Consider the following 17,414-nt stretch of genomic DNA (forward strand, 5'->3'; position numbering starts at 1 on the left):
TAGTGCGTTCGCTTCGTAAGCGAAAGGTCGCGAGTTCGATCCTCGCCGGGGGCTTTTTTCATCCGATCCGACATCGTTAGACCGAATTTCTAGGAAATCTTGAGATCGGTGACCGGTGGACGCCATGATGGATTTGGCGGTTGATGCCAGCAGTCAGTTATCTGCAAAAGTCAAAGCTTGAAGTCAAAGATCCTTCCATTTCTGTGAGGACGCTCTTGATTCGACCGTCATCTTTAACTGCGACAGACTGCCGTCACCCAATCTATTTCAAGCGCCACTCTTCAGCCGTGCGTGGCGCCGGAGTACTTGCGTGTCATCAATTAATTGGTTTTTCACGGATTACGGTTTCGGTAAACAGCTTAATGGTAGCCCGGATTTCAGGCATCTTGTGCGTATACGGAATTAAAAAACCAATCAACACCGCACTCCCTCAGCGCGTTCTCCACACGGTCTCCAACTACTACTAAATCCGGAATTGGCAGGTGAATTTAAGCGCGTCTTTTGACTCCAGCCCTAACGCATGCAGCCTATCATGAGTAGATCACGACCGTCCAAACTTCCTGGGTCCACAAAATCATCGACAGGGCTATGCTAGGGACCCATTTTCAAAATCAACAACCCTCACCGAGAATACGAGAATTTCCCTCCAATATATTAAGGAAACAAATTAAAAACAAAAAATCTCTCTATAAAATCTCACTGATCACTTCCTTCTTCTTATTCTCTCTCTACTCTCTCTGTTCTTCCCAGTGCCGCCAGGGCACTGTTTCTCTCAATTCTAGGTAATTCTTCCCCATAATTTTTTTATTTTTTTATCTTTTTCCGTTACATTATTCTTTGAAATTTATTATTTTTAGATCTGGGCTTTACATGAATGTTTTGCTGAAATCAGTTTATTGATTTTTTGGTTGTAAGGATTAAAATTTATTTTTCTGGTATTGCAAATGTAGCCTGAATCAGGCAAAGTTTTAATCTTTGATCTGATTTTTCCATTAATTTTTTTCCTCTTTTTAGAATCTGGAATGGTGTGAATTGATCATGTATAGAAATATTGCAAGATTTGCTTTTGATGATTAATGAATCGATTTCCTGGATTAGATAGATTCCAAAGGTCTGGACTTTTAAGGGTTTTGAACATCTGCTATGTGAATTGCCAAATTTTTGTAAAGATGTTTGACAATTCCTATCCTCTCATGTTTCAATATTTGGGATTTTGATTCCTGGATTTCTTGTATGTTGTACATTGTGTTAGGTTCTTACATATTTTGTACTTACTGTGTGTGTTTTCGATTGGTAGATGACTGCGCACTCAGACCCTTCTGCTTCTGACCCCCAAATGATTGGGAATGCCTTTGTGAAGCAGTTCTACACTATTCTTCATAAGGAACCAGCACAGGTTTATAAGTTTTATCTGGACTTGAGTGTGTTAAGCCGCCCTGGTCCCGATGGTGCGATGAAGACTGTGACTAGCCTTAAAGTAAGTTTCTATTTACACAAACCATGCACCAGGAATCATTGCATTTTATTTGGTTCTTATTTACAACGATTTACAAAACTTTTCGGTAACTACTGAAACAGGAGATAAACGAGTTGATTCTCTCATTGGACTACCAGAGTTATAGGGCTGAGATATCTTTTGCTGATGCTCAATTTTCATATGCAAACGGTCTGATTGTATTAGTTACTGGCTTTTTGATTGGAAAGAATGATGTGAGGAGGAAATTTACAGAGTCATTTTTTCTAGCTCCACAAGAGGGAGGCTATTATGTCTCAAATGATGTTTTTAGGTATGTTGATGACAATGAACAAGTGGGTGTGGCAAATAATGATGTTGATGAGAGCACTCAAGCTGCTTTGTCCCCAGAGCCTGGTGAGTTTTATGCAGCAGTTAAGATGGAAGTTGATTCTTTATAGGGGCAATATATAATTTTTGGCTCTTGATTGCAGAGCTAACTCACATGCCAAAGAATGCAGTGGCAAATCACACTCCTGTTCCTTCAGATAATGGTGTTAATAGTGGCAAAGAAGTCAGTCATTCATTGGAGAACGGCAAAGTTTCTGTTTCGGATAATGAGGTGGTTGCTGAACAGATAGTGCCTTCAAGTGAAGAAAGTCAGTATGATTCTCGTCCAGCCAGTCAGACTGCTTCCCCTAAAATTCAGGATGATGCTCCAAAGAAGTCATATCTATCTGTTGTGAGTTCATACATGCATGCAAGCATTTATAAACGACTTATGTGAAATAAATAAATAAAATTTTATCTATAAGAATGCATAGGGTGATTTGGAAGCATTGTTTAGGTAGATTTTGATGCTTTGCTTTTTCAATTGTTTCAGGTACATGCATTGTCGAAGAATTCTGCTCCATTTATTGTGAGAGCTCCACCTCCAAAACCTAAACCAATGGAGCTGTCACGTAGAGCTGCGACACCTGAGGCATCTGCTCCTAAGAGCAATAAGGCCTTGGAAACGAACAATGACTTTTCAGGTTTTTGTTTATTATTCTTCTATTGACAACTACCCAGTGGTTTAAAAATGAGATATTGCACATATTCCATACCTTCTCTTTTATGCATTCATATTCCTCATATCCACTTGTTTCAGGCACGAATACTTCTATATTTGTTGCAAACTTGCCTATGAATGCAACAGAGGAATTGCTTAGCGAGATTTTCACAAAATTTGGACCAATTAAACCCAATGGTATTCAAGTCAGAAGCTTTAAGGTCTGTTCTGTTTTAGAGGTGTTTCAACCCTTCGTGAGTTTTCTATGTTTTTGGCATAACGCTTACAAGCTTCACTTGGATCTTATGATTTCAGGACAACAAAAACTGCTTTGGCTTTGTAGAATTTGAATCTGCTACTTCAGTGCAAAGTGCTATTATGGTATTTGTCTTGTCTTTTCTTATCATTGGCTTAAAGGTTTACTGAGAGTTTTGAAAAATAATATTTTTGGACAAAACCATGAATAGTTCAGACATTTGTTGGTGCTGTCAGTCACCTGTTGTTTCATGAATTTGTTGCATCTCACATATATAATTAGATAAAATTTAGTTTTGTGTTGAATGTTGGCACTCTGTGTCTCTAATTTTTCAAATTCTCATCATTTCAGGCTTCTCCTATTACAATTGGCAACAGAAAAGCTAATATTGAAGAAAAACGAGGCAAGTTAACACATCTTCTGTGTAACTATCTCTTTATTGCATCAAAGGCAACATTTCGTATCCTAAATATGTTCACAACATAGTAGAATTTATATAAAACGCATAGACAAATGTACAAAAGGATTTTCTCTCTTTTCAGAACTATAAACTGAGTAAAGTATCACAATTAAACTAGAAAACTACATTAAAAAAACCGAAAGAACATAATTATGGTTTACCCTAGTTAAATAAAGGAACTAATATCCAACTAGAGGTCAATGATATCAGTTATTTAATGATTTGTGTCTAAATATGACTACCTTGTTATTTGCAGGAGCCAATAATGGTGTGAAACCAGGTCGAGGTGGTTATAGAGATGAAAATGGTTACCTAAATGACAACTTCAGGGGCCGCAGGAACTTCAGTGGTGGCCGTAACTTCGGAAAAAATGAAAGGAGCGAGTTCTCAGGTCAAACTCGGGGCAGTACTGGGCGAAATGGAGATAGTAACAAGAAAATTTATCAGAATGGGGATCAAAGAGTTGCTCACCAGACTCAAACTGAAAGTTAAGGTGTGAAGGTTTAGACTAGTCATTACTTTCAGCACCTAAAATCAAATAGCCTTTACCTATTATTTCTTTTTACCACTTTCACATTGAGTTGTTAGAAAGTTATTTTAGGTAGGCAGTAGGCCTTCTGAGTTTTGGGTTTTTTGGAAAATATTATGTGGAATTTTCTCCTTTTTTCTTTATCTGAGTTAACTCTGATAAGATTATCTTGGAAAGTTGGGTTTCGTGATGCTATTTGGATTCATTAGGCAGAAGGAGCCCATTGCTAGGATTCATTAAGATTATCTGAGTTAACTGACCGCCTTCTTGCTCAATTGCGAAAATTGTGAAAAGGTAAGAGGAAATTGATGAAAGGTTAAGACTTTGAACAGGGTGTTTGTACTGTTTACAAAGAACTGGGTTGATTACTACCAATTCGGTATCAATAAGAAAAACAGAATTGACCTTGTCTTGTTTCCTTTGGATCATCCAAATCGGGAACTGGGATTGGATTAGCAGGAGTTATCCCAGCAATGGGCTCATGAGCCTGATGAAAGTATGGATACCCTCCCGTCAGTGGTGTGGGAAATTGATGGCCATTTGAGACGCTTGGAGCAGATCAAACCCTGCTGGATACATCAGATTGTTATTATCCTAGTTCCTATTGACTTCCAAGGTTGGCAGGCTCTTCTACTACTCCTTTACATAACTGTTTCTCGATTACTCTGTGGATAGTCCGTGTTTCTCGTCTCATAAATTTTACTTTTCCTTTTTCCATATTTAAACTGGAAAATCTCTAAATACAATTTCTAATTTCCTAAGTTATTGTGGTGATCTTCTCTTGGGGACTGATATGGAAAGAGTGTCGATGTCTTTCCGTACAGAATGTGATACACAAGGCCATTTTGGTGGGCTAAACTCTTGAGTCCAAATTATTGACAAAATGTTCCAAACATCAAGTTATTGTTTGAAAAAACGATTTATTCAAAGTTCAATTTAAAAACTCAAAATTAATAAGTAAAAATAAAAATATATAAAATAATAGTTCAGAAACCACTTTTAATCCATTATTTTTAAATAGCAACATAGGTAGCCTTATTTTAATTTAAAATATCCATTAAAAATAAAACTATTCAAATTTTTACATATTATCTAGTTTAATTTTGTAGTCAAATTTTTCATATTGAAACATTTAATTTAATAATAAATATACATATTTCTTGCTTAGAAAACTAAGTTCGGGTTTTTAATCAGAATATGAATAAAACGAAAAAAAAAAAAAGATAAGCAAAAACGAAAATTCCTTCGTTATGAACATCATTAGACTTACAAAAACAGCGGCGAAGTTACGGAGAAAAAGATAAGCAACCTTGGTGTCTGGTGACTTGGGCCAGGCTGAGCGAAAGCCAGGAGCTGCCACCTAAGCGTCGTCAACCTCCTCTTTTGTCGCGTTCAAACATTGCCAAACATGTCCCACCGTTCAAATGTCGCTTTGCCTTTAACCAACCAACACGTGTCATCCTTTTATGTCGGAGAATCTTTCAAACACCTTGTCTGCATCACTGACGTGTCCTCCCTAATCATCCCTGTTCTCTTACGAGACATCTCTCTTTCTTTTCAACTCCCTCTCTGACACCAGTTTTTTATTATGGGACTGGAAACCGGAGAGAAAAGAAAAAGAAAGAAAATGTGGGAAAATATTTTATTCATTTATTTATTTTTGGGTCAAAATTATTAGCCTTACACGTGGCTCGAACGTGGTCCTTCACTCTTCATTCCATTTGGTCAGTTCATTGTATTGTTTGCTCACCTTTTCCTGCATTTTCATTTTGCCCCCACAATACCTTCATACCCAATCATGATAATTAAGAAAATTTAACTCCATATTTTCTAAAATATAAAATTTTCAATATTTTGAGCTTTCCAAAAAAATTTCAGGAATAATTTCTGTTTTCCTCTGGATTAGGTTATTAACTTTATTTAATAAAATTATCAAAAATTTTAATTCAAAATTAATTTAAATAAAATTAATAATCAAACCTTTTACGAAAATATAAATTTTTCATAAAGTGTTCATTGTAAAAAAAAAAAGCTGTCAAAAATGAAATATCATAATCTCTTTCATCAAAATGAGAAAGGATTTTTTTTTCTCTACTTTAGTATCATAAAAGGGTTGTTTGAAGTTAAGATAGACTAATTTTTTTTTTAGAAATTTTTTAAATTGTTATAAAGGAAAAGAAAGCTTGAGAAACTAGCAATAAAATTGTATTTTATAGACTTGTTTTTGTCATAAGTTAATTCGTGGTGGGTTTCACATGATTGCAACTCTTCTAAATGAAAAAAAAAATAAAAATAGAACTTTTAATTAACATGAATTAACTCCCTTTTTGAATGTCATTTGTCTTTCTAATTTTATTGAAGATTAAGATAAGAGTTTTCATTTTGCTATATTTTGTATAAAAATTTGAATTTTTTTATAATATAGATGTTAATTTTTTTAATATGAAAAAATTATATTTTTTATATTTTAAAGAAATAAAAAAAAAAGGAAAAGCAGAGAGTATCTTAAAAATTATTATTATCTGACAGACTGCAAACTGTGATGTCACCCAAAATGACCAAAAACAGAGTCGAATAGTCGCAATCACTCATTAGCCCATCCATTCCCAACAGGAAAAAAAAAAGTAGGCACCCCTACCCACTTCTACGACAGTTAACTTCTTTCACTCGTTGACACGTGGCTTCCATCAAGCACCTTACTCTCACTTTCTTCAATATAAAAGAAAATGAAAAAAGAAAGGCGCAACTTGGCATCCCCGGCCCCTCTGCCCCTCCCCACATTTGTGGGACCCACTTCCCTTGAGGGAACCACGTGCATCTCGGCCCATTTCCTCGTCCCATTTTTTTTGTTTTCCCGTAGGTGATTGATTTCCTCGTTTACTTGGCTGTCATACCGATCAACGGCTGTTGGTGCTTCGTCCGCTTCTTTTCACTCTTTGGAGTCTTAAGTTCCGTTTGGCAGGCACTACAATTGCGGCTACGTTTCGTCCCTTTAGTAAGAATATAATCATATTATTTAAGAAAGCATTTTGACATAAAACGATTCAATTCGAAAGAAAGAAGTGTATAAACGGTAAAATTTTCTCATATTTTTTAATTTTAATCAAAATTTTAAACAAATTTATTAATTTTTAAAATAAATATTTTGTTTTAAAAATATAAATAATATTTATTAAAAATATAAAAAATAACTTTTTTATTAATTTTTAAAAAAAATCAAAAGGCATGATTAGTGCTCCCTTCCCTCACTGGTATTAAAAAAATAAAAGATAAAATTTTTCTTTTAATATTACTACGCCATCAAACTAACGATTGACTAATTGCTAAATTTACATGTTTAAAAGAAAATATTTTTTTGAACGTAATATTTATTTTAAAAATTAATAAATATTATTTAAAATTTTAATCAAAACTTAAAAGAATGAGAGTATTTTATCCTAAAATAAATAGTGATAAGACTTAACGTGTGATGAATCATAAAAATAGATGCAATAGCTATTTGAGAATTTATTTAAAAAAATTAAATCATGCATGTTGAATTGATTCGACACCTCTATGATAAAATTTATGTATGAAGTTCTCAATAATTTATTTGTTACTAATAATGATAATTCATAATTCAATAATTAAGTAATATTTATATAATCATAATACACAATAAATATATTAAGTTTGATGTTTAAAAAATATATATTTGATAAAATAATTTTTTATTAATTAATGTATAAAGTAATATATGATTAATTTATCACATCTGAGTATTTGACATAATTTCTCTACTTAAAAGAACAAAGTTCCTACTACTAATTTCAAAAAAAATATTAATTTATTGATTAAATAATATTTTGATTAGTAACTAAATTTTCGTAATCCAACGATATTAAATGTTTAGAGGATTTATTATAATTAGAGAAACTAGCATTATCTTTTAAGTTTTTTAATAACATAATGACATGAACATGACATGTTGGTTTATCATAATAAATATTGATAAATTAATTATTTATTAGTTGGTGCATAATTTCTCTACTTAAAAGAACAAAGTTCTTACTACTAATTTTAAAAAAATATTAATTTATTAATTAAATAATATTTCGATTAGTTACTAAATTTTCATAATCCAACGATATTAAATTTCTAGAAGGTTTATTATAATTAGAGAAAATAAAATTATCTTTTAAATTTTTTAATAACATAACGACATGAAATGACATGTTGGTATGTCATAATAAATGTTGATATAGTTTGATAATATGATCACGTAACATATTTCATTTTTTATGTCAATGCTACACAAGTATAAAATAATTAATAATAATTAATTAGTCAAATTTATGTAATTTAAAATAAAAATAAAAATATTTGATTTAATGTAATAGAAGAATAAAAAATTATTTAAATAATTTTGAAGTTTTTTCAACTATTGTTCTTTTTTAATATCTTCTAAATATTTCTTATTTTTTAAGAAATTTAAAATTTTTAAATTTACTCATTAATGAGATGTCAATCTCTTATTTATTAATAATATATAAAAAATATTTAACCGATAATATTTCAAATATAAATCTATAATATATCAGTATTGCGATAATAATAACAAACTAAGTCTAAGTGAAGCGGCGCATGATAGCACAAGCAACGGCGCATCTTTTACGAGTTTTTGGAGGCGTGGCCCGTGGGGGAGAACGACGGGAGAAAGAGAAAAAATGGGAAACACACGTGGCAAGTTCCTAGACACCGAAACCAAAACCGACACGTGGCCACTGCTCTTTGCTTTATTCATATAATGACACGTGTGTACGGCTCCCAACTTGTTTTAAAACACGCCAAAAAGGCAATCCTTCAAATATTATGTCAGTCACATACCACGTGTCGTTTTGCGCTTCTCCTGATCGCCACTTGGCTCCTCCCAGATACTTTTCCTTGTCAGTACTCGAGGGTATTTTCGTCACTCAATAAATACTTTCTTTCCTTTTCCCCATTTTCCCGAACCAAACCCTCCAAAAACACTCTCTGTCTTTCCATCTCTGTGCTCTCGCTTTTAATTCTTTCTGATTCTCTTCAATTCTTTTTCTATACTCAGCAACACACCCAATCCACTGTTTCCCTATGACCCTTTTTATTTTTATAAAAAAAATTCAATAAAATTAAAAATATTTGTTTTTTTTTTTCATTTTTTTGGGTGTAATGAAAGGAACTAGAGGCGTTCTTGTTTGAGCTATTGTTTCCAAGTAGGAGTTTTGGTTTAATCTTAACTCTTATATGTATTAAATTAATAAAAAAATCAATCTTCGATGTGAATAATCCAAGTTTATGCATATGGGTAAGGCTAACTCAGATCAAGGACTGGTGTCTTGTTTTGTTACATAAGCAAAGACACTAGCTATGTTTATATTCTTTTATTTATTTTTGGTCTAATGTTTCCATCAAAAATGGGAGAAGCAAATGAAAACAGAAGAAGTAGTAGGAGCAGCAGCAGCAGCAGGGGAATGAGAAATCTTTCTTTGCAGATAGAAAAGTACCCAAGAGATCTGTTACAAAGATTCATGTCAAGTGAAGCACAAGCTTCAACAAGAAGTGAAGGAGAGGAAGAAGATGAAGAAGTGGAGCTGAATCTTGGGTTGTCATTAGGAGGTAGATTTGGGGTTGATAAGAATGCAAAGAAGTTGACAAGGTCATCATCGATTGCTGGTTCAATACCAATATTAAGAGAAGGGGATGCCAATACTCCACCGCCAGTTCCTTACCCAACTCTCATAAGAACATCTTCTTTGCCTACTGAGACTGAGGAAGAGTGGAGGAAGAGAAAAGAGTTGCAGACGCTACGCAGAATGGAAGCTAAAAGGAGAAGAAGTGAGAAGCAAAGGAGTTCAAGAGAGAAAATGGAGGTGACTTTGTTAGAGGAAGAGAAGCAAACTGGAAGGGCCAATAATATTGGGGTGGGCGTAGGACAACCTTTTGGGTTGCAGAGTTGGGCTGCAGCTGCAAGGCAGGTGATTTTAGGAGCAGGGAGTGAAGTCGTGGGGTTGAAAGGGAAAGGTGGCGGTGGTGGTGCGGCTGGGTTTTCACAAGGTTTTATGCAGTCTTGTTCTCAAGGGTCTGTGGAATCACAAGGAGGAAGTTCTTCTAGTATGTCAGAGATGGAAAATAAAGCCCTTCAAGGTATTTTCCGCCACATTATTTATACGGGATTGCATGTGCATTTGGTTTCAATTCTGAGATTCTTCTTGTTTGAAAGTTTTCTATATAAGTAACTTTGGTGTAGATACTAGTATTGTTAATTGGGTTATATTTTTTTGTTAGATATTTGTAGTTTCATATTGGAATCAGGGATTAACTTCAGCTGGGAGACTGGTATTACCTCCTACATTTTTCGGTCACATTATTATTTTATTATTTTCTTCTCGTTTTTCAATTAGATTTTTAAGTTGAGGATTTGATAACATTTTGTTGCTGGGAAAGATACGATATTTTTAGTCTTGAAGGATTCACTCATCTTAGCTACTCTAAGTAGCTAGACTAGGTTGCTTTGGATTTCCTTGAAAGTTGGAGAAAATTATTGAATTGGAGTTTAATGAACTGTAGTTGGTAAAATCTACCAGTCTTGGAAGGGTTGTCCTTGTAACTGAGCACATTGATAGTGTTGTGCTTGTAGATGGTAATTTGAACAGTTGACATTTTGAAATTACTCTCCAAAGTGGAAATGCATTACAGCATTTCTAAGCTTTGACTAAATTGAATCATGCTATAATTTTTGTAAATGAGTACTACTCATATATAAATACAGATCCCTGTGCAGACTAAGGATTTAGGTCTGATCTCCTTCCTCTTTAAGAAAAAAAAGACATTGCCAGATTTTCACTATATACACAAAATTTGTTTGATGTTCATAAATATCTGCTAAACTTGGTGAATAAGCTACCCAAAGTTATTTTGGTACTTGGATTTAGAAATTGCTCGGACTTTATTGCTCTGAATTTAAAGCACATGAAACTGGAAACTTTCAATTTACTAACAAAAAGAGTTGATTTATTGAGCTTAGTGTCTTTTTTACTAGAAAGGGTGGTCCCTAGTTGGAGACAGGTTTTTGCATGAGATTTTTCACAGAATAAGTTATATATTTTGTTAATTAGAGGTGCAACAATTCAAAGATGAATGCTTTATGGTTTTTGGCTTAGTTCCATGGGCACTTAAAAGCATAAAATCAACCAGAGATTCTCTTAGGAATTCTTTGAGGCAGTCCTTATCTGCAGTCATAGCAAAGTATCTATGTCTGAAATTCCTGCACAGATAATAAAGTTTTAAACTGGGTATCAGTTATAACAAATTGATACTTCTTCAATTCACCTACATTTCAATGTCCTTGGTTTACATGCATGTTATTATAAACAGATATGCAACCCAGCATGGGATGGACCCAGAAAGCAGGCTTTGGTTTTGAGATTCCTTCATAGATCTTCAGAAGTAGGTTCACCCCCAGTTTCCTTAGGTTATTTGGGTGTGGACTTGCAGAAGTGGCAATCCTGGAAAGGCCTGTTGAATTTGATAGGTTTAGTTGGGTCCTTTATTTATCATCTAGTCAGGGTTGGTTGGGCTTCCTCACTTGTGACTGACTTTCATGAATTTTCTGCGAAGCAGTTAACATCTTCAGATAAAGGTAAGCATATCTCTGTTAGGCCAATCAGTCTCTGCTCCCAATTTATGTATCCATTTCCATGAAAGATTTGGCCAAAAGCACTCTCCGATCCATAAGTGTGAACCTGGGCAGAGGATGTAATCTGTTAGCCCTGTTTTAGTTTTTGAATTATGCCCTGAGATTGGATGTGTAATAAGACCAATTGATTCTAGTGTTGGACATATGGTTTCTAGTTACAGAAACAAAATCCTCATTCAAGTTCATATAGCTTATCTATTGGATGTTGGTTTCCAGTTGTTTCTATAGTATACCTTAGTATGAGAATTCCTTCTTCCTGGCCACTTCAGCATTATAGCTTGGAAACCCTAAACCCAAAATTTGTAGTTCAAATTTTCCGTAAGTTCTTACCATGTGCCATCTCTTTTGCCAACTTTTGTGGCCATTTAGAAAACCATATATCACCCAGTTAAAATATGATTATACAATGTAAGCCAACATTATGTCTTTTTGTTTAAGAATTTTGTGTTGATCCATGCTCAACATCATCTCCAATGGTTGAATCTCAAATTTGTATATTTCTGTAAAGTTATCAATGTAATAAGGAAGTTGGCTTGGCATTCTACTTTAGTCTTAATCTATCGTACTGTATGTATGTTTTCTTGTCTGCTCTTTGTGCTATAGTACTGTAGGAATGGTTGTGGGTGCTTTACAGAAATAGTTAGATGCAGTTGTTTTCCTGTTAGAGAGTTTTGAGCACAAATTAGTGGTTGCTAGTTAACACTCCGAGTATCATCATTAATAGAGAGATTGGTGCAGTAGATTGGGCTAAGGTTTAATTGATGTTGTGGGAGAATAATTGCCATGTAAAATCAGTACAGTTATAGGTGGATCGATTATTATGTGTTTTGAACAGCAGTTATGTTCCAACTGAATATGTAATTACGTATCCATGCCACTGCATAAGATGGTCTTGGTTTTTTAGACGCAGAAAGGTCTGTTTTTATGTGAATTAATTCAAAATTGTCGAACATTGGAAAATTTCAAGGTTACTTTTGCTTTAGATAATACCTGGGTTGATTAAGAAAAGACAAATCGGACTTTCTTTTTCTGTCATACTTAAAGATAGACCAGAATCCTGCTGTTTTGTCAGGTATTAGAGGCAGTATCTTCTTCTTAAAGACAATTTGACATGGGAGTCTCACACTATAACCGGATGCATATTTGCAGTCACTGAACTTAAAACTCATGGATAGTTTCTTGATAGAACTAGTAATTTGCAATGTGGAAACATGATTGAGAATAACTGGATATTTAAATGGGGAGTCTACTTACAGATGAAATCATCCTTGATTGAAGTTGCTTTCACCCCCTTGGATTTGCTGGGTGAATTCCTTAAGAGTGATTGCATGGTTTTACATGCCCTGAATGACACTTGCGCTAGGCAGCAAATATTTTGCAGCTTACTTGGAGGAGAACCGTATTGGTTTCTCCTGCTATTTCCAGGTAGTTTCACTTTCTACTTTTTTTACTTTACGGGTTTAGCCTGTTTGATTGTTCTTTGGTAACATGTGGAATAAGTTTTGAATTTAACCTCACATGTGCTGAATTTGTTTAAATGCTCCTATGTTAATTGGTTGCCACCCAATCTCTGGTATGTTTGACCTTGGTGTTGTGAATTTATGATCAAGCTTGAATATGCCTTTGGTTGATCCCCTCCCCTACAGGGAGCAGCTGGTTTCATCCTCTTATGATCACATGCATTGCAGGAGCAAGCAGTTGTGGTGAAGCTAGAAGCTCTGGTAGCACCCAATCCTTACAAGATCAAGGCAATCAAGAGGCTATGGGTTCTTCAGGGGCAAAGACAAGTGAAACATGCAGAACTTCCAGACTGGAGGTTGAAACTCTGTGTAAGGCAGTTGAAAATAGGGGGAAAGAAAGAGGGAATGCAATGGAAGATATGCCTTGTGTTTTCACAAAGGGAGAAGGTCCTAGTGGGAAAAGAATCGAAGGCATTCTGTACAAGTATGGGAAGGGAGAGGAAGTGAGGATAATGTGTGTATGCCATGGCAATTTTCTCTCTCCAGCAGAGTTTGTCAAGCATGCAGGTGGTGGTGATGTAGATCACCCTCTTAGGCATATAGTTGTAAACCCTTCCTCTGCTTCCCTTTTGTAATTTGCAGTTTGATGGCACCCCTCAAAAAATGGGGATGTGAAAATAGGGACAAATTGAAAGGTAAAAATTTTGGAAAACAGTTTTTTATTATTTTTTTTCCATTGCAAAGTTTGCAATATCTAATTTACTCTTGTTGAGGTCTCCTAGGAGAGATTTTCGGATGCCTCTCTTTGGATCATGTGGTTTCTTTTTCTAATGCCTGCTGTATGTCTCAAAACCTTAGTGTGGTTGGGCAATAATCATGGATGTTGTCTTTTTTTTTTCTTTTTCCTCTTCTTGCAATCACTTTCTGATCCTCATAGCACTGCGCTTGTAATCTTTACATGAAAGCTGCAATGCGTTTCAATTTTTTAATTTTTTTGCTTAGACCGACGGTACCATGACTAAATGCTTTTATACGTATCCTCTTCTTCATATATACATGGAAAATCCATGAAAGAAGGATTCGAACATTAAATCTCCGTACTCCTATGAAAGGATATCGATATAACTTCAACAAAGGCATATGTTCTATGGTTGAGCATCCCTGCAACTCTTGGCTAATGCCTAGCACATTAGAATATTACCTCAACAACAACAAAAAGAAAGAAAGAAATAATTCAATCTTATGACCCTGCAGTTGAATCTGTTACTCCTAGCACTGTATAACTTGAATGATGCAATCTTGTATAACTAGTGTAAGAATCATCACATTTACATTATAAAGCTTCAAAGTCAGATTGATTGAGAAGAAAGAAACAATACATTTTCCATAACATGGTGCTACAATAAAATAATGGTTGGTCAAACGATCCGGAAAGGAGCAAGAATTAGTGAGACAAGGACAGCTATGGAAATTTGTAACTTATCAACAAAGCAGTAAACGGTTCACAAGCTACCAAAACGCTGCAGATTAACCCAAAGACTTTGAAGAGGTAGGTAGGCACAGAATAGAAGTCAACAGCGGAGCAGTCTAAGGGAGAAGAAGGCACAATGACTTGGTTTGGTATTTAGCGTTACTTTTTTTTTTTTCCACTTTTCTGAATTTAAATGCTATCTCTGCATGTCATGTGACTTTGTGGTTGTCATTGGATTGAACACTGCAGTTTCCAAGTTGGGTTATTTCCTTTTGTTGTCCTTTTCAATGGAATGTATAATAGCAGATTGGATTGTTCTTATAGTTTGTGAGGAATATGCTGGCTTGTTCACATGTTTTCCCTATTTTTTTTCTTCTGGGCTGTGGGGGAGGTGTTCATTTTCTTGGAGGTTGATTTGCAACTCTGCAGACAATTCAAGGAATCTCTGAAGTTTCCCCCCAAGTGAGTTAAAGGGGGGGTTTTTGACTGGCAATTTAAGGTCAGTCAACACTTATATGCCAAACTAATTCATGCAACCTGTTGTATGAACAGAGATTGGTCAGCCAAAATTTCATTTATTCCGGCCATGTGGCACTATAATACAGTGTTTATTTAATAAAAAACAAATCTAATTCATGTAACCTGTTGTATGAACATATATAGCTATCAATACACATGCTTATCAAAGATGCCAATTTTGATATAATATGGTTTGCCTTTCGCTCGTCCTTTTTTCAAGTCAGCATGAAAGCATCTAAATCTGAGGCTCTTTTTCCTGTATCATATGCCCCTTTTGCTGTAGAATTTGGTGTCTTTGTGATTTTTAATAAACCTGGTTGGTCTGACCTGTAATATTTCCTTGGTTTAACAGTGGGGGTAAGTTTTCAGTGCTGATCCAGAGCGATTTAGGAACTTAACAGTCATATACGACCATTGTTTATACCCATACTTACGCACACGAGTTGGGAAAACTTGTGCTTACATATAACATTCCTTATCATATTCCAGAATTAGCTAAGATAAGTTGAAGCTATCTATAATCCTGTCATGCATGAAGACAAACTAATCTGCTGGAGAAATATGATGTTTATGCTTGGCAGGCTTTTTGCCTTTGATAGTTCTTATAGTTATTGGGGAGTGTGCTGGAAGACAACTACATCCACTTCCAAGTAAAGTAGCTGGTAGACATGTAAAGCCCCTGCAAACAATTTGCCCGTATAATATTGCTCATCGAGGCTCAAATGGGGAGTTTCCTGAAGAAAGTGTTGCAGCATACAAGGTATCTTTTGGTGCCATTTTGCTGATAGCCTTGCCAAGGGAGCGGTGCAGGGTCAGGTTGATTTGTTGAATATCTATGACTAATTTATTGTGTTGGGGCTCTAACGTGCACTGATTCTTATCAGGGTCTAGTGCATCCTGCGGTGCAGCATGAGAGGGTGGCCGTCAAGCAGGAGATAAAGAAAAAGAACTTAATTGATCAAGAGGAAGTTGTGTGTGACCTCTGTTTACTTGTGTGTGTCCTTGTGTATCTATGATACTGCTGTGTTGGTTAAAAGGTGACTTGTACCCCTTTTGTTCTGGATGGAGAGTGTGTTCATTGCTTTCTTTGTGATTAAGGGGTCTCTGGGTTTTGGAGTTGACTGACTGATGTGGTGGAGGAGTTTGGGGAACCGGCTGTTAGTTAATTGCAGTGTAGGGTGTTTTTGGTCTTTGGATGCTTACCGTCTTTGTTCTTTTCCTTTGATTCCTGATTGGATCTGATACTAAGTCAAGATTTGGGAGGGGCTCTGTGTTGGCACGAATAATGGTCCTGGAGGTTGCTGTTGTGGTCGTTCGCTGCATTATCTGTTTCTTTAATATTGTTGCTGCTGAGGTCTTTTGGTGGAGGGAGTTATTCCTTGCTCCGCTGCGGCTGATTCTGTCAGCTTGGTGATGTTCTTCAAGCGGTGCTGGTTCAAAGGTTGATCTGGGAGGCTTTTTGCTCTGAAAAGCCTGCTTCACGTTAGGAGGATCCCATTTTGCTCCTTCACCATCCGAATTGCTTGTTTGCTAGGGAGATCTGTCGGCACATCCATTTTGTTGGCTTTCAACTTCAAGGTCTGATGGCTCCTTTGCAGGGAGCAATTTTTGCTGTAGGATCTCAATGGTTTCCCTTAGGATCTGGTGATTGGATATGGGTTCTTTTGTTTTACGACCACCAAGCTTTCTTGGGTTTTTGGTTAGAGAGGCATGCTTGATGTCTAGGCAGGATTTTGGGAAAGGCACAAGCTTGAATCCTATGCCAGCAGGAGTCGTCATGACAATGTGTTTAAAGTCTATGAGTAGAATCGGTGGGAGTTTGGAACAGGATGCTGGCTCTTCACAGCAGGTTTGATTTGTTATGGTGTGGGTGGGATGCATTGGAATTGGCATTTTGATTAGGAGCTGTCATGATTTGTTTTGAGGGAGAGGCTTTTGTATAGGGAAAGGTTGGGACTCCTTGCTCTGTGTTCTTTTTGTAAAGTCTGGATTTTAAGTTGCTATAGGTTTGATGGCAATTTAGAACCTGGGACTGATCTTGATCTCTGTACAGGGATTGTTCACTCTTAGTTGATGAATAAAATGCTCAATTTCAAAAAAAAAAAAAAAAAAACATCTCATTGACTATCATCTCTCTCTCTCAACTACTACTATTTAGTATCAAATGATACAAAGAGATAAGTTAAAGCTCACCTGCACAGATAACAACCATGGAAAGTTATGAATATATTAGCCTGTGTGCTACTGAGACAAATTTGCATGGACAGAGATGCATAGTAACAACAGTGTGGTTATTTAATCTGTGCTTGTTCAATTCATTAAATGTAATTGTCCATACTACTGCAGGGAGATTAATTACTCAAAAGGATAATCCTTGACCATAACCCCTGTTTTCATTTAGATTAAGTGAGAACAGTAGTAGATTATCTGTACAAAGTCAATGTGAACGATTAACGAATCACAAGGGCCATTATCTAGTTATGGCCTCATAGAGAAAGTGA

General features: G+C 35.5%; 2 protein-coding genes across 3 annotated transcripts; both read left to right on the plus strand.

Annotated features, from left to right (window-relative positions):
- Positions 1–6: 6 nt before the first annotated feature.
- Positions 7–4,008, plus strand: LOC110428242 (Nuclear transport factor 2 (NTF2) family protein with RNA binding (RRM-RBD-RNP motifs) domain-containing protein). The gene is made up of 9 exons (XM_021444015.2): positions 7–782; positions 1,298–1,477; positions 1,579–1,870; positions 1,948–2,195; positions 2,337–2,487; positions 2,604–2,725; positions 2,820–2,885; positions 3,112–3,163; positions 3,477–4,008. Exons 2-9 carry the CDS (start codon positions 1,298–1,300, stop codon positions 3,710–3,712), a joined length of 1,347 nt encoding a protein of 448 aa, XP_021299690.1. The 5' UTR covers positions 7–782; the 3' UTR covers positions 3,713–4,008.
- Positions 4,009–8,723: 4,715 nt separating this feature from the next.
- Positions 8,724–13,736, plus strand: AFP2 (ABI five binding protein 2). Of its 2 annotated transcripts, none has more exons than XM_021444206.2 (2): positions 8,724–9,911; positions 13,110–13,736. In XM_021444206.2, the coding sequence occupies exons 1-2, from the start codon at positions 9,167–9,169 to the stop codon at positions 13,556–13,558; spliced, it is 1,194 nt and encodes a 397-aa protein (XP_021299881.1). In that variant the 5' UTR covers positions 8,724–9,166; the 3' UTR covers positions 13,559–13,736. The 2 variants fall into 2 exon arrangements, with proteins under 2 accessions (XP_021299881.1, XP_021299882.1); XM_021444207.2 differs by having other exon boundaries at positions 8,732–9,911; positions 13,152–13,736.
- Positions 13,737–17,414: the final 3,678 nt, after the last annotated feature.

The sequence above is a fragment of the Theobroma umbraticum genome, unplaced genomic scaffold, assembly GCF_002168275.2.
Source record: "Theobroma umbraticum cultivar Fairchild unplaced genomic scaffold, ASM216827v3 scaffold_31.0, whole genome shotgun sequence".
NCBI lineage: Eukaryota > Viridiplantae > Streptophyta > Magnoliopsida > Malvales > Malvaceae > Theobroma > Theobroma umbraticum.

Coding starts and splice junctions, on each gene's coding strand:
- LOC110428242 (XM_021444015.2), top strand. CDS start 1,298: ATGACTGCGCACTCAGACCCTTCTGCTTCTGACCCCCAAATGATTGGG. Junction 1,478..1,578: donor AGACTGTGACTAGCCTTAAA/GTAAGTTTCTAT, acceptor CTACTGAAACAG/GAGATAAACGAGTTGATTCT. Junction 2,886..3,111: donor CAGTGCAAAGTGCTATTATG/GTATTTGTCTTG, acceptor TCATCATTTCAG/GCTTCTCCTATTACAATTGG.
- AFP2 (XM_021444206.2), top strand. CDS start 9,167: ATGTTTCCATCAAAAATGGGAGAAGCAAATGAAAACAGAAGAAGTAGT. Junction 9,912..13,109: donor GGAAAATAAAGCCCTTCAAG/GTATTTTCCGCC, acceptor CCTCCCCTACAG/GGAGCAGCTGGTTTCATCCT.